At 39.8% G+C, this 22,326-nt stretch overlaps 1 protein-coding gene across 2 annotated transcripts; it reads right to left on the bottom strand.

The window, feature by feature from the left end:
- Positions 1–609: 609 nt before the first annotated feature.
- Positions 610–21,779, bottom strand: calb2a (calbindin 2a). 2 transcript variants are annotated; one of them, XM_085358603.1, is made up of 11 exons: positions 21,686–21,779; positions 17,403–17,479; positions 17,229–17,318; positions 15,240–15,320; positions 13,134–13,190; positions 9,614–9,691; positions 8,195–8,250; positions 8,018–8,057; positions 6,509–6,562; positions 3,767–3,838; positions 610–726 (listed from the first exon to the last, which is right to left on the bottom strand). In XM_085358603.1, the coding sequence occupies exons 1-11, from the start codon at positions 21,777–21,779 to the stop codon at positions 610–612; spliced, it is 816 nt and encodes a 271-aa protein (XP_085214729.1). The 2 variants fall into 2 exon arrangements, with proteins under 2 accessions (XP_085214729.1, XP_085214730.1); XM_085358604.1 differs by having other exon boundaries at positions 610–723.
- Positions 21,780–22,326: the final 547 nt, after the last annotated feature.

Below are 22,326 nucleotides of genomic sequence, written 5' to 3'. Positions count from 1 at the left end.
ATGGCAATGATACACAAGAGTTTTAATTGAACAAGATAGTTTCAGGAAAAACAGAGATGGAAAATTAATATCAGCTCCATCACAGATTATAAATGCAATCAATTCAAACACATCTGTCTGCAGTTTTCTTTGACTATATTGTATCTAATTCAAAGTTGAAAAAGCAAGGGAACGAAGGGGTCAGTAAAGCTGGGGTTAAGGTATAGCAGTTATCATCAGGGCATTTTGGTGGCATTAGGGAGACTTTTGGTCAGTTGCAAGTCACGCACAGCATGGGCAGGGATGAGGTCAGAAATGGAAGATGTGGGAGGGTTACTAGAGAGAGCTACAGGGATTCAGATGGGTCATGATTATTAGAGGTAAGGTAGCAAAAAACAAAACAAGGTTTAGAGAAGAAGAGCTGTTGGTGCTGACAGTGCACTTATCATTCAATCTGAACCTGTTACTTTGAGAGAGGGGAGGGGCTTAGGTAATGATTGGGGCGGGAGGTGTCTGGCACATGCACCTGATATACATATGTTGCCACTCAGATGGAAGTGGATGTGGTCTAGGGGAAGAGGGTGGGGCAGGCAGAGCAAATGATGATATGCGAACAGAAAGAAGGAAGAGTCACACAATTGGCTCCCTGCAGAGGACAATTTCCAACTCGCCACGGTAGAGCTTCCCTCCGTCAGATAGGCTCATGATGCTCTGCTTGTAGCCCGACAGATTTGTGGGGTCCACCTCCTGAATGAGAGACAGGGTGATATGATACACTGAGGAGGCCAAAAAGCAACATGTTATGATCCTATAGCTCATTTTGATGAATATTCTCCTACTCTCCTCCCAGCATTAGGTTTTGATTATTTTCAAGATATTGAGGAAACTAAAAAATGTTATTATGTTTCTGACTAGAAACCTGAATGACAGAAAAGTAAATCCAAGGCAAGTTCTTTTGTTTTGATTGTTCTATCTCTTTGAAGTTAAAAGGTTTGGAACAAAATAGTGAAAAGTATTCCGAGTTGTATTTTAAGCATAAGAACTTATGATTGCAATCATCTTTTTTCCTCACTAAAACATTTTGTTTATGGAGCATTTCTGTAATATATTACAAAGACCAGTTTTTAGAGTATCCACATTTGCTTGCCGGAGCTCAGCATATGGCCACTCACTCATCAAAACATCACTCTGTAGTACTGCTGGCGAGGGGGAGAAAAAATCTACATATCTCAGGATAATTTAAATGGGGTTCTGTTGGGCTTGAATTCAAGTGTTTATCTTTCCAAAGAGTGCTTTAAACAGCTTTGGTAGCTAATGTTGAAGGAAAGACCTACTAGGCTTTGTATGGATATACAGCCCTTTTGCTAAAAAGAGCTGAGACACTCTGTAGACTATAAATGTTCCAGTTATGTGCAGTTCATTTTGCTAGAATACTAAATGCACTAAGTAAGATCTTGAAACTTTTCTGTCTCACCCTGGACAGGTTGCTAGTCGCTGGTGTATTCCACGGGACTACCACATTCTCATCCTTAGTCTGTGCTCAGTTTTGATAGAAGTCCACGCAGACACAGGCAGCACATTCAAACTCTGCACAAAAAGGCTTAAGCCAACCAAGAGGTTCAGCTTAGGAAGGGATTTTTTAATTCTAAGACATTAATACTAACCACTGCACCACTGTGCCACCCACATTTAGTTTGATTTAATGTATGCCTTACTGTGATGTCAGCCAAAAAGTAATATACGCTCACTTCTAATTAGCCTAATAAATACATCGTTGAGGGAGGCGATAAACTATTATTACCCTTAAATCAGCACCAGGCATACCATGGACTAGCAGAATGCTCTGTTTAAAATACCTTTTTAGACCGCAAACACGTTGGATTGAAGAACCCAAAATAAAAACTAAGGAGTTCAAAGGCAAGCCACATGTGGTGCATACTAGAGATGGACCGATCCGATATTAGGTATCGGTATCGGTCCGATACTGACCTAAATTACTGGATCGGATATCGGAGAAAAATAAAAAATGTAATCCGATCCATTAAATATCACGAAAGCACCTCACAAAACTTGCAACACGCCGTAACTCACCTCAGAACGTATGCATCACGTGATAGAGCAGCTGTGGCATGCAGGACCTGTCGGTGGTCTGGATAGCATGTGGAGCTTCGCTAGCAACCTGGCATTTCATCTCCGACAAAGTTATCCCCGAGAGAAGTAAAGCAAGTGTGTAAGTCCATCTCTGAATGTTTGTAAAGCATTCCTGCGTTAAGCTTAACAAGCGACTGCCTCTCGCTCTCCGGCTGCTACTTCAATCGTGAAACTGCTTAAATCAGCTGATCGGCTTTTCTGTCGCGAGTCTGTCTCTCGTTTGTTTTTGGTCCACTTTGCGCCAGAAAGAGGAAACCAGCGGCTGAACAACAGCAGCACGTTTAAGCTTGATAAGCTGTTGTTAGAATTTATTTAATATTAATTTCTACACCAGGATCTTTTTCTACGTAGCTGACGGCTGGTAACTGTGCAGGGGCGGATCTAGCAAAGTTTAGCCAGGGGGGCCGATAGGGCATTAACTGGGAAAAGGGGGCACAAAGACATACTTTTCTTTCTTATTCTCATTTAAAATGTCTAGCTTTTAATAAATAATTATCTGACACCCAAAGTTTTAATTTGATGTAAAATGAATAGAAGTCAATTACTGTACATAGTGACTATTAAGTCTAATATATATACCCTAGTAAGCTATAGTACTTTTTACTTTGGGAAGGTACCATCTGTGCAGTCTGCAATTTTGTTGAAGAAAGATGTTGAATCTATTTAATATTTCTTGAAAAATAATTGATTTCTGTGCATTTTTTTTCACACTGCATCAAATTAAGGTTGATTACGTCGATTAAGCATCATGAGGTGGCGCGTGAGGGGTGGTTCCCTATTTTTTATTTATTTAATTTTGTTGTTGCTGGGAGTTGGAACCCTATTAGTTAGGTTGCTTAATATTTACGCTAAGTACTCTTTAAAATACCAGAATAGGGAGGATGGTGTAGGTCTAAGTTTATTAGATTGATCAGTATTGCTGAACTATGAAATATTTTTTTTGTATACAGGTATAACAGAATAGCTTTAGTGTAGTTGTTGTTTTAAACTTGAGTATGAACTTGCAGACTTGCAAAATGCAGCAAGATATTTTAAAAAACAGTTTTGTTGATTAAAAAACACTATCGGATTCATATCGGTATCGGCAGATATCCAAATTTATGATATCGGTATCGGTATCGGACATAAAAAAGTGGTATCGTGCCATCTCTAGTGCATACACATATGCTTATCTTAGTATCCGCCAATCTTCTTCTTTCAGCTGCTCCCTTTAGGGGTCACCACAGCAAATCATCTGCTTTCCCAATCCTTAGCATCTCTCACACCAACCCTCTGCATATCTACATCTACATACTACATCCATGAACCTCCTTTTAGGTTTTACTTTTTTCCTCCTTCCTGGCAGCTCTATATTCAACATCCTTTCTCCAGCTTATCCACTATCCCTCCTCTGCACATGTCCAAATCAGCCTTGCCTTTCCAACTCTTTCTCATGAATCATGCACATCTTAGTCACTCCAATAAAATTCTTAACATCTTCAACTCTGCCACCTCCAGATCAGCCTCCTCTCTTTTTATTAGTGCCCCTGTCTCCAAACCATACATCATAGGATCTTTTAAACCTCCCCATTGCGCTCTTTTCAGTATGCACTAGCAGGCTGTAGGTCTGATCACCTTGAGTGAACACCCGTCTTACCTTCTTGTTTGTTTGGTAAAGGTCTCGTAGCAAAGCGTCCAGCTCCTGCTCATCGATGTAGCCATTTCCATCCTGGAAGGAGTCACCAAAAACATCATGATTGTAATTTTCACTTACAAACAATCATAATGGAGGCAAGTAATTACCGTTAATAATAATGATACTGTACCAAATTTTACCACAGCTTTTGAAAATATAGATGTCACATATATATTTTCATTCCCTTCGTGTAATTCATTCTTTAAAGGCAGCCTTTTGTCAACAATGTTTTGATTCATTTGCTGCTGCTCGACTTCATTCATTCAGTATTTTGTGGCAGCAATCAGCAAATCATTTAAAAAAGACTTCCCATTCAAAACTCTGTGTATGGGGTTAGTTGCTAAGTTAATACGGAGCCCCCTTGCTAATTAATGAGCTATGTCTCACAGCCGTGTTTAGAGAGTTTAGGGCCAGAAAATAAGCCCAAATTATTGGACATTTTCCCTTGGCAAATGGCACAAAACATGTTCTGTTCATCTAGGCTCGGTCTCAAGATGACTTCAGAGCTGAGTGTCTTGCCAATTTACTTATATATTTTTTTAACTCTGGGAGATGCTCTTTGATGTTCACAAAGCCAGACTGAAGTGTCCTAGATCTTGGGAATAAAGTGTAAATTCTATTTATTTTCCCTTTAAGGATAAAAGACTCTGCACTCTGCAGCGCTATGGGAAAGCAGAGCAACATCAGGTATGAGCCAGTCTGTCTTCCACTCCACGCCATCTTGCTTTTCAGACATTTTCAAGTCTTGCACAGTGTGGGGCCATGGCACTGTGAGCCACGTTAGTGTTCAGCTGACCGGCCACACTTTGCCCAGCCACTCGGCAGATGCCTGTGTTTCTGCTGCAGGGGCTTGAGCTCATAACAAAATGATGAAACTAATTACACACATAAATGCAAGTGCTCCATATGCAGAGGGGGGACTACATGAATGGACGGCAGTGGCTAATCTATAATTAAACATTCCACCCTGTCCTCTACTAGTGAACTAGAGAGAGTGAAGAGAGTGCAAGCCTTCAGTCTGACTCAAGTCATGAATACGCACGCAACCTCCAACCCCCCCCCTCCCATCGCTGCCATGGACGGCTCTATACAAATTTGCCAACCATACTACTTAGTATGGGACAAAAAGAGAGCACAAAAACACAGAGGTTGAAAACATGAATAGCTGTTTGTTTTTATTCTTTTTCTAATCACAACGTCAGTGCACTGACATGATTTAAGGTCATGGACTTACATGGTGTGGCCTTGTGCTTCAAAGTGAACTTAGTAGATAAACGGGCATTTTGCAGCCCTTCTACTTGTTGCTACAGCAGGGCACAGAAAACTATTTCCAATTTTTATTTTTTTGTTATTGACCTAAAAAGTCCCTGAGTGTCTGCATCCTGTCTTCTCGTGTGTGCAAGGCTGCACGTGAGCAGTGTAGCTGTTCTGTCATAGGATAGAAGACATGAAGCAATTATAATATACATGCTACATTTCAAAGTTTTGCATTTTGTAGTTTCATGTAGTTCACATTAGGATATTGCCCATCTTTTGGTTACAAAGGGGATGAATTTCAGGCAGCAGTTGAATCACTGTTGCTGAAAAAGCAGTAAGGCGCATACTTTAATTTACTGTAATTAATTTACTTTCACTACTCTATTTCATCACTAATATAAATCGGGGGAAAATGAAAAGCATTTTGAACATTAAGGTAATGCTAACAACTGGGCTAAAAGGCACCAGCGCTGTATTACATCAAACTGAATTGTTTATTTCTGCAAAAAACTGAGTCAGCCTTCTTATAGCTACTTAGATTATGGCTGGTCCCTCAGCTGTGCAAAACGCACACGATACCATAAACAAGAAAAATGATATAACAGATGCACAGAGCGCTGCTCTCTCCCGTCTTGTACCATAGTCCCTCCCCACCGTTCTACTGCTAATGTGGAAAATATGCCCATTAACCAAACCACTGCTCAGCCACCCTGGGCTGTTTACAAAAGGACAGGTGTGCCAAGTCTGACTCATTTCCCTAGGTAAATGAAGAGTGCCCAAGGTAAAAGACAGAATTTACATATTCATGATTTTAACAAAAAGGGATCTCCTAAACAAACAGCACTGAGTCACCCAGACAGCTTGACTCAAGCTGGCGTGTTTTTACACTGTAAAGAGTCCCACCCTTATTCAGACACACTTCCATTCTGTTTTTCTGTCTGTCTTTGTGTGGACTAACCATTAATTATTTTCACAATGATTTCACGAGCATGTAACAACAGCCTGAAGCCTTAAACGTTTCCCCATAGGGAAGACTCATGGGAGACGGAGCTGTCGCTAACAAAATAACTAGATATGATGAGGTTCTCGTGTGTTGTTGTTGCAGATGCCAATCTAGCTCAGAACACATGGAGGAAATCCCCGGGAGAGCTCCCAACGTTGCAGAAAGACAGATCAAAGAATCCATTCTTGCCAAAGTACACTAAAGCAGTTGTTCTGAAACTTTTTCTGACATATCCTTCTGAGACTGGAAAACATGCCCCACAACCCACAATTATTATCAGTCATTAAAAATAAAAATAAAAAATCAAACCTGTTTTTTGATTAAATAAAAGAAGGCCAAATAGTTTCATCACAGTCTTGGTTCTTTTTCTTTTTTGATTTTTCTTTAAAAAAAATCACATTTATTGAATTTCAGTTTACCACTTTTGATAACATGTCACCTACCTTGTCATAGTATGTGAAGATGGCATTGAACTGCTCAGAAGTCAGCTTGACACCCTGTAAACACAAGGTTTCACTTTAATTACAAGACTACAAAAAATCAATAAAGACATGTATATGTGCAACTAACTCAGACCCAGTATACTTTGTTTTCTGTCACTTATGAACTCCTACTGTGGTGCAGAGATGGGCACGCGTTACAAGTAACGCATTACTGTAATCCGATTACTTTTTTCAAGTAACAAGTAAAGTAAGGGATTACTATTGCAAAAATGGTAATTAGATTACCGTTACTTTCCCATAAAAACGATGTGTTACTGCGTTACTAAAACCATGATTTCTTTGCGAGAATGTCTCATGACAGTGACGTAAGCGAGTAAGACATTTGTGACAATAGCTGTGTGCAGATCAACAATGGATCATATATCGAGTGCGGGAGAGAGTATGAGCATTCAGCATTTAAAGTGTGGAAGTACTGACCTTACTTTGAGTTTGATTCCATAAAAAGTGACATTAGTGTCCGTTGTGCGTGGGAAGAAAACTTCTTTTTACAGCGAAAAAACCCCCTAAACTTCCGAGCAAGCACCGAGTGCGCTACGACGTAATGGGAAACTCACAGAGAAACTCGCGGATTCTTTAACTGATATTTTTATAATATGGTGCATATAATTTAATTTTTGCTTGATGCATAAAGTTAAAAGATTAAAACTAATAAAACAAGTTTTAAAAAGAGACGTTTCCATTTGATTATGATTCTACTTTTTCTGATGGATTATGCAGAAAAAGTAGAATTGGGCTGAAAGATCTATTGCTTTATTACCTATTCAGGTTGTAAATCGTGTTTTTAAAAAGTAACTAAGTAACTAAGTAATTAATTACTTTTGAAAATAAAGTAACGGGATTACTTTTTTGGGGAAGTAATCAGTAATTAGTTACTGATTACTTTTTTCAAGTAACTTGACCAACACTGCTGTGGTTTATGCTCATATGAAACATGGTGAAATTTTCAAATAAGGAGGGCAGTTTATAGTCAACTAATTGCTGTTAGCCAAAACCTCAAGCTTGATTTCACACAGAAGTCTTCTCTACATCTGACTCTGTATGTCAGCTGAGGATGGATATCTCTAATATGGTCTGGCACACAGCTCTGTCTCTAAGCAGAGAAGCCCTGCCCACAGCCTTTTCCACCCCGTTGGTTATGAGGGGCAGCCAATCAGATGAAAGTTGGCTTCAAGTGGGAGGTGCTACAACAGCTTCTTTCAGACAGTGGATGAATTGATATGAAGCAGTAAGATCCACTATAATACATATAAGGATTATTTTAAACTGTGAATTATACAAAGCTACTCTTGAAGAGTCAATGAATATCTACTTTAACCATCATCAAAAACAGGACTATGAATCATAAATTTATAAAATGGTTACAGTGTATTATGTAATTCAGTGGCGTTCTCCGAGTATAATATATCATTTCTGTTTTGCTTTTATTTCAGCCCCATGTTTGTCCCCTACCTGGAATTTCAGCAGGAAATTCTCCTGTACAGGAAGAAGCCTGCGGCAGAGAAGGACTTCATTAGTGGACACAATAGTTGTTAAATTATTCACGTTCTTTGACAGTGAATGAGCATCAGCGGGCAGTGTGCTTCAACATTTACACAATGAGCAAAAACAAGCAAAATTACATATTACCTTGCCATCTCTGACAGGCCCAGCTTCCCATCTCCATTCAGATCAAACATCTTGAGCTACAAAGCAGAAGTAGAACAGAGGAGAAAGTGAAAGGAAGCTTTTTATAGGTATACTCTGTCAAAGTAAAGGTACACGTGGTTCCGTGCATTTCATTGGCTGAGACGCCGAAGGAGTAGCCATAAATTTATGATATATTCACCACTTCTTTTTTTCCTCCTTAATACTACATGTCTAACAGAGGAACACTAAAAGCAGCGGTCTATAAACCTTGCTTCAGTTTTTCAGCCAGTATGGCAGGTTTTCCTTATACAATAAGTCAGAAGGTTTAGAAGAGAGTTACACTGGAGGAAAAGAATAATAAAATGGAGACTTACCCACTCTTTTACATCGAAGAGTGTTAAATTATTTATTAAATGAAAACCTACACACAGTAAAAAATGCCTAGAAGTTTTGCACTGTTGTCACATGCAATAAGGCATCTTGATGCCACTATGGTCTATGCAAATAGTGATGAGCATTTTTATTGGCTGAACAATTAACCCAAAAAACAACTGACGGATCACTCAAACTACTTCGAGAGGTAGCGTGGGATGCATTTGACAACATGTCTGTGGTCTAATTTGTTCTGAGTAACAAGACAGGAGGAAAATATGTCACCATTGAAGGTTTGGTGTTTTTCCTGGACCCTTTTGGAGGTCAAAATTTGGACTGTACATATGTCATAACTAAATGTAATAAGTGTGTGCATAAAATCTAAGAACATTTGGTCAGCTTGATTCTTTGGAGACTGAAGGTGACACAGATGTGAACAGCGATGTGTGAATCTGATTGCACAAGTAGAGATCATGCATGGGTATAATGCCCGTTGTTGCTGGCAGTACTGTATTATTTCCTTTTCATTACAAGACTAATTTTAGTCATTAGTTTACACCTTACTTTTCATAAATTAGCAACACTGCCTGCATCATAGCAGTATGCTGATTAAAATGACTCATTCTTTACATTAATCTCAGCCTCTGTTTTTTGCTTTATCTCTAATATGTCCCTCTGCACTAGATGAAGTAACAATAAATTTGTCTATGAAGAAACTGCTTCAGAAAATTAGGTCAGCTCAGCTCTGGGGCTTCCAGGAAGAAGCAGATGTTAGCACATCTGGGCTGCAGTCTCACAACCTGCAGGACATGATGGGTCACAACCAGTGAGCCGCACAGGGCTGCAGCCACCACTATAACAGGCCAATGAGTACCTCCACAAATTGCTAGACATTTGCCTTTTATCAGAAATGTATACAGTTTAGTTTTCTTCAAGTGAAGCAACTTCTAAAGATTGTCAGCTTTTTGTTTGTCCAGTGTAAAGTTTGTCCAGTTAAACTGAGCTTGTGTGATTGAGCGTTCGAATGTGCAAGAGAGCAAGTCTTACTATGGTCTGTGTGTACTCCTGCAGCTTCTGCTCGTCGTAGTGTCTGTTAGCTTTCTCCAGCAGGTCTGACAGAAAGCCCTGAGGACAGAGACACACAGGGTGCTTTTCATTATGCTAACTTGTGCTTCCTTGTATTCTCTCTCCTCCCATGAACCAAAAATCATTGCCCATCATGGAGGATCTTGCAGTGCCCTAAAATGCAAGTCTGGGTGATGAGGAGTGACTGGAGAGAAGGCTTTTGGAAAAGCTTTTGCAATTAAACATATGCGCATCCTATATGGAAGAATTTTATCAAATGCCGTGACATGAAATTAAACTAAAACTAAGCATTCAGCAGCTTTAGCTCCTCCGCCTTTATATCTCTTCCTTTCATCTCTCTCTTATATCCAGGAGGAGCTAGGAAGCGAGAAAGAGACACGAGAGACTGAAGCGAAGAGGCATAATGAAAAGCACCCATGGATTAGTAAAAGGAGCCAGCGGCTGTGCCTGGTCTTTCATTAAGCTGAGGCAAAATGTCCAGAAAACAAATACAGAGATCTTAGATGAAGATGCATTTACATTTACTTAACATATGCTAACAATCTGAAAAACTTAAAACACTCAAAACATCTGCAATAAGCCCTGGAGAATATAACCCTAACATATCAAAAAAACATAAACTTGCAAAATAAAGTTATATTCATGAGTGTTGAAGTTTGGGCTGGCTGGGTTTTTTTCTTTACCATATTTGACAAAGAAAAAATGTGAAAATTAGGTATGGAGAGAAATGCAAGAATAAGAGAAAGAAATGACAAAAACGGGACAAAAAAGGAAGAAAAAAAACGAGACACTGAATTATTAAATTATATTTTGATTTATTGGTTTATCTGGTGTTTTGTTTTGAAATTAGAATTGAAGAGTACATGTAGAGCAGCAAACACTACAATTCCTTCTGAACTTAGCACAGTATAACATCTTCTATAAATAAAGTACTCCAGTAGCATTAGACCAAAGGTATCAGTTATGTGCTACTTGAGTCAATATTTTCCGCGCCTGCTCACAATTATGTGGTGAGACACATGTCTGCTTCCTGAGATCTCATCTGCACTTTTTCTAAAGCTTTCAAAAAGCCACACCTGAGTAACTCATCTGCACCTGGTCAGCTGGAAGAGATCTTATTCCCACAATTACCCGAGCAGCCAAATCTGTATACAACGAGTAATCACTGACCCCAATTAATCCGCAGCTTGCCACTGTGGTGCACTTTCCTTTATATAATTTGACAAAACATTTCCTAGAAGGGTTTTAATGACTAACCTTTGTGTAATCAGTAAAGCTTTTTTTGTATCTGAATCCTCGCTACATAAAAAAGAAAAAGAAAACACTTGAGGTCAGTGGGGAATTTCCTGTGAAGCAGACATTTATCTCTCCTGAGTCAAAAGGCTCATCCATATGCTCACAGATGACACACTGAAAATATTCAGTGGCAAACAATTTATACGTCTCAAAAGAATGCCACATTCAGTTATAAGAAAAACATAAATGAATGTGACATTTCTACTTCTATCAGGTATTTAAAGTTATGTGCTGGGCAAACAGTACCTATGTTTGCTTCCTAAATGTATGCTAAACTGATTATTAATAACTGATGGCGGTTCGAGCTTCTGGGCCATTTGACCCAGCGTTTTGAATTTCCTGTGTTTTGGTGAATATGCTTTATGGTGATTTAAGGTTCATTGGTTAGTCTTGAGTTTATTCTATGTTCTGAGTTCCTTGTATTCCCAGTTTAGTTTCTTGTCTGTTAGGTTCCCCTTGTGTCTTGGTCTCTCCTCTGTGTCCTCTATGTCTGTCATGTCATCTACGTCTCTCCTCTCTCTGTGTCTCATTTCCTTGTTCCCCAGGTCCAAGTCACGTCTTTGTGTTTTGTCTCCCTTTTCTGTTTACATGTGCCCTCCTGATGTTTCATTCCATTCTCCCCTGTCTGTCATGTGCAGTCATGTATGTTTTCCCCAACCTGTCTCGTCTCTCTCTCTCTCCCTCTGTGTCTCGTCTTCCTTAATTGTTTCCGTGTTTCCCTTTTTGTGTCACCTTCCTTTGCCTCCCCCTGTCTGTCTTGGTCTCCTGTCTGTTCTTTCCTCCTGGTCCTATGTGAAGCTGCGTACTTGTAATGTTTCCTGTTTACTCTGACAGTGTCGCATCCTGTGTTCAGTGTGTTCGGTTTTGCTTCATCCTGTGCCATTATGTTTATTCACTCCAGCTGTCTTCCCCTTGTGTTTCCTCTTCCCTCGTTACCCTGTTCTGTATTCATGGTGTGAGTTGTCATTCGTTCTTTGTCAGGTTTAGTTATAGTTTAGCTCACTTCAGCCTTTTCGTTACTCTGTTCAGCCTATATGAAACAGCTCCCCTTTTGGTTATTCACATTTCACGCCTCGTTTTGTCTGCGTTTGGGTCCACACCACTCACCGGCCATTCAGCCTTGACACAGTGAGTGTGCAAGAACGAGGGCTGTATCCTTTTCTTTAAAAAAAATTAAGCCAAAAGCTGTAGTTCCTCTTGTGGCCACTTGAGGCTGGCTCCAAAAGTGAGTCAGTTTGATCAAAAACTGTTTTGGTCTCTTAGCTTATTTCCCCTTGATCAAAACTATACAAAGATGAATTTTGTCAAAATATATGCAGGTAAATCAAAGTTCATCTTGTTAGAGATGTTTATACTGACAGGCTGTAGCTGTTAGCTATTTACTCAAGTTAATTCAGGTGACTGAACAGGATTTCTCATTATTTTAAACTGTGCTCATGGTGCTGCTGCTTTTTGAAACAGTTTTAAATGTAATTATATTGTTTCTTTAAATTGGATTGTGATGCAATTTTGAAGAGTGATACTCTAAAAGCACCTTGATAATGAAGCTAGCATCAGCTCATAACTTTGTATTTGGGGTTTGTTAGCCAAATTTGGTTGCTACGAGCTTTGAAAACAAAAAACAAAAAAGCATTAATAGACTGTTTAAAAACTAGCCATAATCCCAAAATCAAAGCCTAAAACCAGACTCCATAAACAATGGGTTACGCTAGGTACGCCCATCTTTGCTATACAGTCTATGATAATGACACAAATTTTTTTCCCCCTTTGATTTATTTGATACCAAAAACAAAGCATGCAGGTGTAACGCAAAATTGAAATATACATACAAGTATGCGTACACATAAAGATATATTGTATATATTTAAAATGTCAATAAAATGTTGGAATGAAAGGTGTAAGAAAATACAGAGATTAAAGATTTTCGGGACATGTGCAGTTTCCTAGTTCATAATATTTGATAATTACATTTTAGGGGGTGTGCTCTGTTATTGTGTGTGTTGATGTGCAAATGAATGTGTGTAGGGGGAGAAAAGAGAAGAAAATGCATAAAATAAGTATGACAACAGGTTAAAGCAATATTTGTAATAAATGAGACACTGCATGTTACTGGTCACATATGATCAAATGAATAAACATGTGTCAGTGCTTCTTAACATTTGATTTAATGTTGTTGAGAATTTACCTTCAGTTCATTTGCTTCAATGTAGCCACTGCGATCTGTATCATATCGCCTCCATGCCTAAAAAGAAATCAACGAAACAAACTGAAGCAATCGATTGAAAGCGTTTTCTCAGCTCAAAAGCACAGAGAAGCTCGTCTCCAGAGTGATTTACATTCTTTCCCCTTGAATAAATCCTCTCTGATCAACTCCCAGCTTACTCTTTGACTATGCCAAGGGTTTGCCTTTTTTCTCTGGTGCACAGCAGAAATCATTCCAGAGCAGCCGACCACAAATGCCTGGACCATCACTGTAATCATACAGTTTTCAATACAATCCTATTTGCCCACATACAGAGCAAAGGGCAACAGTGGACAAAGAGAGGAAAGAGGGGAGAGAAAGTCATTTTAATGAATGTTTTAATCTAGCAGCTGTCCCTGTCCAGAGAAGGGCTCCTTATCAAAGATGGATGGCCTTCCCCCTTCTTGTTCTCCTCCTTCTCCTCCCCTCTCTCTGCTCCTCCTCTCCTCCTCTGGGTTCTGCAGAGAGGAGCTACAGTGGTGTTATCCATTATATATGACTCTGAAAATAGAAGGCTCCGCTTCCTCATTCTAACCCTTTAAAAACGTCTCTGCCCCCTTCCTCCTCCCTGCACCCTTCAGCAAAGACTGATTAATCTCCCCTCTCTTGTTTTATGCTCTCAAACTTTGGCTCTCAACTTCCCATCGACATTTCATTTACGTCTCCTCTGCTCCTGCTTTCGCTCGTTTGCCCTTTGTATCCTTCTCTCTTTGCACACCTTCTCTTTCATTCGTTTCCCTTCTCTCATTTCATTATTCCTTCTCAATATGACACAAGAGACAAGGACAGCCTCTTCCTCACATGTAATTGGTTTCTAATTGGCTTCATTTTTTCCATTTAGCAGATCTAACATGAAATCTGCCATTTTGTCTCATCTTCTTGAGATATTTGGTAGAATAGATTATTTTCTGTTTCTGCTACCTTTCAGGATATAAATCTATATCGGTCTCGAGGGTTTTTTTGCTACTTCTCTTCACCTATTATCCAAAATTCAAAGTGCCACTTAAACTTCAGAAAATGTTTAGTATAAATGGTAGCAGAGTTTCTCCACTTTCCACTTAACCATTTAATAATGTGAGACAAAAGTTTCCCACAAATTTGGGTAAATGTTGATTTCTGTTTCTGGTCTCTATTGAATTTCGACTGTGTGAAAGTGCCTCCTGTTAATTCTATCTGTTAGCAAAAAGGAAGCAAGAAGTATTTTTTTTAGGAACTTTGAATAAAAAATGCAGTTTTTCAGGAGAAACACATCGATTGTGACTATAAGACATGAGATGGTTCTGCCAGAAGTTACACCCTTGGGTTCCTCAAGAGTTCCTCATCCCTGCCAGGTGCGACAGATGGCTGCCCCAACCCCACCATGGATGGTTCTGCTGGAGGTTTCTTCCTGTTAAAAGGGAGTTTTTCCTTCCCACTGTCGCGAAAGTACTTGCTCACAGGGGTCATATGATTGTTTTTTTTTCTCTGTATGTATTATTGTAGGGTCTGCCTTACAATATAAAGTTCCTTGAGGCGACTGTTGTTGTGATTTGGCGCTATATAAATAAAACTGAATTGAATTGAATTAAATAGATGCTATTAGCAGGAGGAATGGGGATGCAGCAAGCATCATCACTGATAAGACAAATATCCAATGTCTTCATATGTTTCTGTAAGATAAGCAAAAGTTGTATGTTTATTATTTTTAAGTGTCTCCAGAAAATAATCCACAGTTAGTATTAGCCTTTTACGGCTCAATTTTGTTAGCATTTCAGTTGCATACTGTGGGGGTGATAGTTTTCCTTCCTGTTGGGCATGGTTTTCACCATGAAGTTACTAAAGCTTTTTCCAGTTACTAAAGCCCTCTGAGGCTGACTGACTCTGGCCTATAACTTTATGGTTGAGTGAAGTAAGTACGCCCTGGCCAATGTTAACGGTGAACAAGAACCTCCTGTGCAAAAAGTTCAAAAGTGCCTTAAAGAAGAGATCAAATAATTAAGTTGGTCAAGAGGAGTGGCAGGTTCTTATGAAAAAAATATATGAGAGATATTCTCAGGAACACACTCTTACCGCCATAAACTCAGCGCTGGAGCTGACAAACTGTCTGAAGCAGAGCAAGAAGTTCTCTTCAGTTGGAAGAATCTGGGCCAGCTAGGAAAAGTGACAGGGAAATGGGAGTGGTAAGAACACAAGATGGTACAGTTGATATTCTGGGAGAGACTGGGGAAGCTTTTTGTCTGCAAGGCCTCAAATGGGCAACTCAGCATAAATAATAGAGAGCCACAACCTCAGAAGCACAACTATGCCTAAGTTAGAAATATTTATTAAAATACATATTTTTAGCTGTTCAGACAAAGACTATAAACTGCATGTTCACACAACCAAGTGGACTGCACACTCATTTACTTCTCTGGCAGCAGTGGATTATTGATATTGCAGAAGCCCTATTTCTCACAGCTTTGTCAAATCACTGTGAAAGTGGTCAAATCGAGGAAAACCAATATCCCAAACTGATGGTCCATAGAGAACATCACGAAGACCGCATTTATGCAAGCAGTTAAATATTGACCAGACTTCTGGGGTCTTTATTTTTGGATCTCTGAGTTATCTGAGCTCTCTTTTTGAACCTTTTCTCATCACTCACAATGAGCAGAAAACCTTCACCTTTATTTTGCAGTCTGTTTATGGTCTGATATCCAATGCACAAGACTCATATACGGTGTGTCATGTGAGCTTCTTGCCCCCAGCTTTCCATGTCTGCACATGTAAGGGCAGTGAGCTTCCACAAGAAAGTCATTCTGCCAAATGTAAATGACTGGAAATAACAATCCTCCTTTGACTGTGGCAGTGCTATCTGAACTAAAGGTTTCCCAGATCAGTTAAAAATTCAAAAGATCACATGAAATAGGCCTAAAAGTGATCACAATAAACATGCAATGTAAATGTAACGCCACAAATTGTTGTTTTCGGAATTTTTACATACTGAAAAAAAAATGACAGGTGAAGCAAGAAACATTAATTATGTCATTACAATGAAATGTTCTGCTGGGAAACTTTGGGCCCTGGGTCCAAGAAGTGCTGCATGCGTATGTTACTTTGCCAAGTAGTAGTCAACTAAACATTGTTGCAAACCAAGCAACGCTCCATATGGCGCTCCCAGTCAGCAGCAGCCACTGCCAGCAGAACAATGTGCTCCACCACACCACAGAAACTATTCAGGAATGGTTCAAGGAACAGCTCCTTGAGCTGTTAACTTGGCACCAAAATTTCTTGGCTCCAAAATTCCCAGAGCCCACTGTGATCGAGAATTCACAAGAAGCCCCACCTAGCTGAGCCACAACACCAAAATGATTCCGTGCTAGAAACCACTGGACACTCATGGAGATTCTGTGGCCTCGGTTTTCTGGGTTAAACATTTTAGGCATCAGAAGGGAGACCTGCATAATATTGTGTAGGTGGTTTAAATGTTGTGGCTGATTAGTGTATCCTATTTAAGTGACCAGTAATTACTCATGCACTCTATGCTAAGTTAAGCTAACTGTCAGCGTAGTCAGTGTTTGGCTATTTACAGTAAATTTGTCAAAAAAGAGAATGTGAAATCATCCTGTCGTCCGAGCTGACAGTCGTTCATTATTGGACAGTCTAGGTTCTCATTGTCTTCTTCTTGTAAGTGGGTACCCACCCTCTTTGCATTACTGGTAGTTATATCTTTAAGCTAGGCTAAGATAAACGACTTCTTTTTGTTTTATGTGGGAGCAATGATCTTCTATCTTAATCATTGTAAAGAATGTGAAAAAACCCATACATCTATCCATTTTCTGCTGCATATCTGAGTCCAGGTTGTGATGGTATATTTCTCAAAAAGTCAAACCAATCTTTGGTGGAGCCTAGCTGTTTCTAATCTTTATGCCAAGCTAAACTGTGAAGCTCCATATAAACGTTTTGTATCAATCTTTTCATCCAAATCAGGGAAAGAAAGCAAAAATGCATATTTCCCAGGCAGTCGAGCTGTTCTGTTAAATAAAATCTATAAAATAAAGAGGTCCTCTGAGGCCTTACCTCTGACATCTCAATTCGTCCATCTTTGTTCTTGTCGAACTTCTGCATGAACTCCTTCATCTTTTCTCTGAATGTAGGATTTGTAGGGTCCTAGGAAACAATTTTACTCAACATAAGTGAAGCCTGAGTTGTCAGTGTGGAGATATGTGATTAATTCCTGGCCCCTGAACTCACCACCCCCGCTCCTCTCCGAGCCATCTCCAACTCCTTGAAGAAGTTCTCCAGCTCCTTCCCCTCGATGTATCCATTACCTTGGAACAGAGAGACCATAATTGCATGTTAATGCAACATCACAAATGGCATTGTTTTTCTGTTTTTTTATTTTTTACCAGTAATGCTGATGTGCAAAAAGTTCCCAAACAGAGACACGGTCACAGTGTCAAACAGATCCCAACGTGGCCTGGGTTTGCCCTGGTATTGATTCAAACACGAGCCTTTCAACAGTAACTCTCTTCCTCTCCTTCTAAAAGATTTCATTATTGACTGCCACAGTGATCACTCTTCAAAAGACTTTGTGTTCACAAGATTGGATGCCAGGAGAGGCTATATATGGGAAATAACTTTTCTTTGATATTCAAGGTGATGATTCATGGGCCACTTCGGTTATTCAGTAGTGATCAATACTGCATTCAGTGGCAATCTGGCAGATATTAAGCAGACGAAAATAAATGGTTAATTTAGATATAGTTCTAGCCTATATATGCTTTTTTATTTGAGATAACTTAAACTCTGAAAGTGATATTTTGCCAAGAACAGTGTGGCTTTCTACAATCCTTTAGAAAATATCTTAACCTTGGTTTGCTGTGTGCCACCAGTCATTTTGACAAGCTGTCATAATGACTGATGGCATGAGTGTCATTTTTTGCCAGGCGGCGCTTAATCTGTGATCGTGTCAATCACACTTTTTTGATTCTTTAATGACAAATTTATCTTGCGGTGGCCACAGAGTTGATTTTCATTTTTCTCTCATCCTATTTTATTCTTGTTCCTGTTGTTCTGTTGCCCTGACAGTTCCTATTCGGAGGACAAATGAGGGTGCCCGCTTCACCCAGGTAGTATGTGAACCGGTGCCAATATTCTTTCAACACTCCTGCTGAATGGCCGGACAGATGGCTCCAAACGATGTGACTAGCTGCTTCAATAAAACCCTGGAAGGCAGTGCTGCCTCATTAAACGCTAACAAAGATTATTATGCCATCCACTTCCTTCCGCCTCTCTCTAACTTTCTGTCTCTCTTTTTCTCCCTCTGTCATTTTCAATCTAACTCCTTCTCTCTATTCAACTAAACTCACAACATCTTTTATCCAAGGAAATTGTGTGTGCGTGCGTGTGCATTCCTCAGTGATGTTATCAAAACTCATGAATACAAACTCTGCTGTTTTAATGAAAATGTGGGACAGTGAAATGCTCTGTTGCTGTCGAGCCTCCCTCCTGTGCCTCTTATTTGACATTTAGCACTGTAGAGAGAAATGGCCCGCTTGGTAATTAAACAGAGTAAGTATGATGTGATTAACTACAACACGAATGGCATAAAAATGTAATAAAAACAGATATATGAAATGATTGTTTGGGGATGCGCTCATATGCTCAATAGATGCAGCAATAGACCCATTCATTTGTGCAAACCACCATCTGTTAATGCTTTCACACTCTGTTTATTCAAAAGCAGGATAAGCAAGTTCTGTTTCAAGCAGCCTTTAAATAACAACAGTATGTTTAAGGTATGAAATGCTGTGTGTGCTGCTGACTAACGTCAGTATGTACGGATTGTATTGAAGTGTCCCAATTCCAGTGTAGACATTTAGACCAAATAGCAGTATGTGAATGTGCATCATTGCCAGCAGCTACATTTTATGGCTGATTTCACCTTACTCCCAGATAATTTTGCTCAAATGTCAAATATATACTTTGCACAGCGCAATGAGAACATTCCTGCCAACTTGTACTTTTGTATTTCTGCACACGCACTTAAAGTTTGTACCTAGCACCCAGATACTGTAAAAGGTTCACAAAAACCACTTTAGACCCAAATAAACACTTTTTCATCACTAGTAAACATTTAATGCATCACTAGACCATTGGGACAAGCTGGTAAAGTGATTTTACTTCTGGTTATTTATTCTATAATCCAACCCCGACCGGGAAAAACTCTCAAAGGGGCCAGTTGTGCCAACTAAGTGCATATTTAAAGCTTATATAAAGTGCATTTGCCTTTCAAAGGAAAGTGGAGCCCTGTCTATTCAAATATTTTGTGTTGAGCTCACAGCTGGGTCAATTCAGGAAGTAGATTCTGCTTAGTGTTCCAAATTGTTTTTATCCAGGTCAATAAGAAATAATTGACAGCAAATCTGCTATAATTAGCAAACGAAACTGCAGTTGTTTCCTTTTCCAGCTTTGAAGTGACTGAATTGAAAAGGCTCGAAGGAGACAGCAGGGAAAGATGAGAGGGACGCTTGAGCAGAGGAGCTGCAAGAGACGCAATCCAGATGAGATTTGATCCTGGGCCAACCAGGGGAATATGTGGTTTCATCATCTCTAGGTGCATCGCCTCTCATGTATTTTTATCTCGAACTCAGAGATATTTACTCAACCTGAAGAAACAAATTAGCTCTCGTTTCTTTCTGCTGAGCCAGAAGACACTCCCATTAATGAGTGCAGAAATCAGACTCAGTAGCCAAATCTGTGGAAGCGTACTGGTTAAATTTGATTTGCAAAGTGGCTCACTGCAGAGCAAAATATGCAAAATACCACCGCTTAAGAACTTAAGTACCTGGGTGGTTGGACTAATATCCATACGCTGAAACCATGATGAGCAATAAGAGCCATAACAACCTTCTCTGCACAGCGGCTCATATGGAGGAGCTCAGCTGTGGAACCTCTCTGCCCCACCCGAAATGTCCCTCCACCTTGATTTCCCTATGGAAAGCAGTTCAGCAAGTGTGCCAGCATCAAAACACATCATGGTGACAATAAACTCTCGGGAGGATGTGTTTAAAGCAAATAGGTGTGGCACACTTGCCTCATCTGCAGGTGTGATATGGACATCTTGGAGAAGTAGACTGTATATTTTTAAAATAATGGCCAGTTGTAGCCTCATCATGTTTACATCACTGCCAGAGATTCATGAAAAAGTGAATGAGATGACAGATCCTGACTACTATTTTCAACAGGGTTCGTAATATTGTCAGTTTGATATTAGATCCCAGTTATGTGGCACATTAAAGCACACCGTGACTCTATTTTAAAATCTAAAAAAGACTCTAAAAACCTATAAAATAATAATTTATAGGTTTTACAGGCAGCAACTGATGGTCTTCTTATCAGACTGCTGTATAGTCTATCCATCAGTTTGCAGAAAGCCTTCAATCTGCTGAGGAGTCTGCAGACCTTCAAATGGAATGAAAGCATCTCTAATCAGGCTTATAAAACTTTCACTACTGTGGTGACATGCTGATGAATTTGTCATAGAGACATCCACACACAGACAAAGAGTGATATAAAGAGCACTGAGACAAGAAGGTAAGACAGCACTGAGTCATTTGATGACAAAAAATGCGTAAGGGCGTATGTTGGATATTAATGGGAAAATAAATTGTCAGTAACAATTTTGAAGTTTTCAGGAATGGCACGTTCATCAGTCCATCAGCTGTGATCGGATACAGCTCAGTGGAAGCAGCATCGCTCACAGATGAATGCAGTTTAAGGACCAATGGAAGCACAAGTTGCTGACTGCAAAATTTCACTTAACACAGGCGTTTAAATGAAATGCCTTCATTTCTAAAAAGCGGCGCACTTCTCTGTGCAGCATGCACCAGAATTGCGCTTTAATGACTTTCACATGGTGTTAGTTTACCTACCATTTAGATTGATAGATTTATCAGAGAACCAAAAACGTAAAACCGTGCGTAACTATAACTGTGACTATAAATAGATTCATTGTAAATCCATGCAACCAAAATGTATTTCTTGATTTAAAAAAAAAATCTATTCTGAAGTTGTTAAACATGATCTAACCAGAAAATGTCTCCTTTGAGCTGCTTTATCCATCAAACAGGCAAACGACGAAGACAAAGAATAGACCACAGCTTCGGGACCAAATGAAAAACAGTCCCATATTCTTAAAATCTCACTTTGTGAGCTGCAAAGATGGCTCATAAGAATTTCAATTTCTTCTTCTTCTTCCTCTTCTTCTTTTAATTTTTTTAATCTTTCACATCTCTTAAGTGTCGTTCTGCCTGCACAATCTAACTTTTGCGCGAAAATCTTTTTTTTTTTTTGCTAAGCTTAACGGTTTTAGGCTGAAAAGCATTTCCAACCTTTTCTTCGCATTTTCCATCAGTCATTAAATCGATGACTTCACACACCAGTTGTATCTAATCAGCCTATCATTTAATATTTCATTAATTTAGAGTTAAAAATAAACTTTTAATTTCTAAGGAGGGGAAATAAAATCCTACCATCACTGTCGAAATGTTTCCAAATGTCGAGGAACTGGGACGCGGTGACCTCGGCCAGGTGCAGGTGAGGAGGCTGCTGAGCTTTGTTTGCCATGATGCTCTCGACCGATGCTGCTGCAAGTCAGACGCGACAAAAATCCGCTACTAACTTTTCTGTGTCTTCTTCAAACACGCCCCACACTGTGGCCCCAGTGCGCCGCCCGCCGCTTTTTAACCTCGGCGCAGGAGCGGTAGGTGCTACACGACCACTGGGGGCGCACTGCCACCGACAGTGTACATCTGACTCAGCGTCCCAGCGTATGTGCTTCCAAGCTTGATGTAGCTGTGTGATAGGACGTCTTGGGCACTGCAGTAGGCTGATGAGTGTGTGTGTATGTGTGTGAGAGAGCGGGGAGAGAGATGCAGATAGTGAGCAGATTGACTTTTTCGCCATTGTATCATCATTCATCTCAGATCCCATGTGTGTGTTTAATCTGTTGCAATGCATACATGCGAGCTCACGCATTTCTGTATGCAGGGGAAAGGCATACGTGTGTGTGTTCTCCTTCCCAGCGTGCAGCTCCCCGAGCCTGTCTGTCAGCGCGTGAGGCTTCACAGACTTAATTAGAACTCACACACTAATCACATTTCCCACACCACCT

The sequence above is a fragment of the Diplotaxodon limnothrissa genome, linkage group LG7, assembly GCF_057381915.1.
Source record: "Diplotaxodon limnothrissa isolate DT_005_m linkage group LG7, D_limnothrissa_male_GT1.1, whole genome shotgun sequence".
NCBI lineage: Eukaryota > Metazoa > Chordata > Actinopteri > Cichliformes > Cichlidae > Diplotaxodon > Diplotaxodon limnothrissa.
This window is presented reverse-complemented; position numbering and strand designations above follow the sequence as displayed.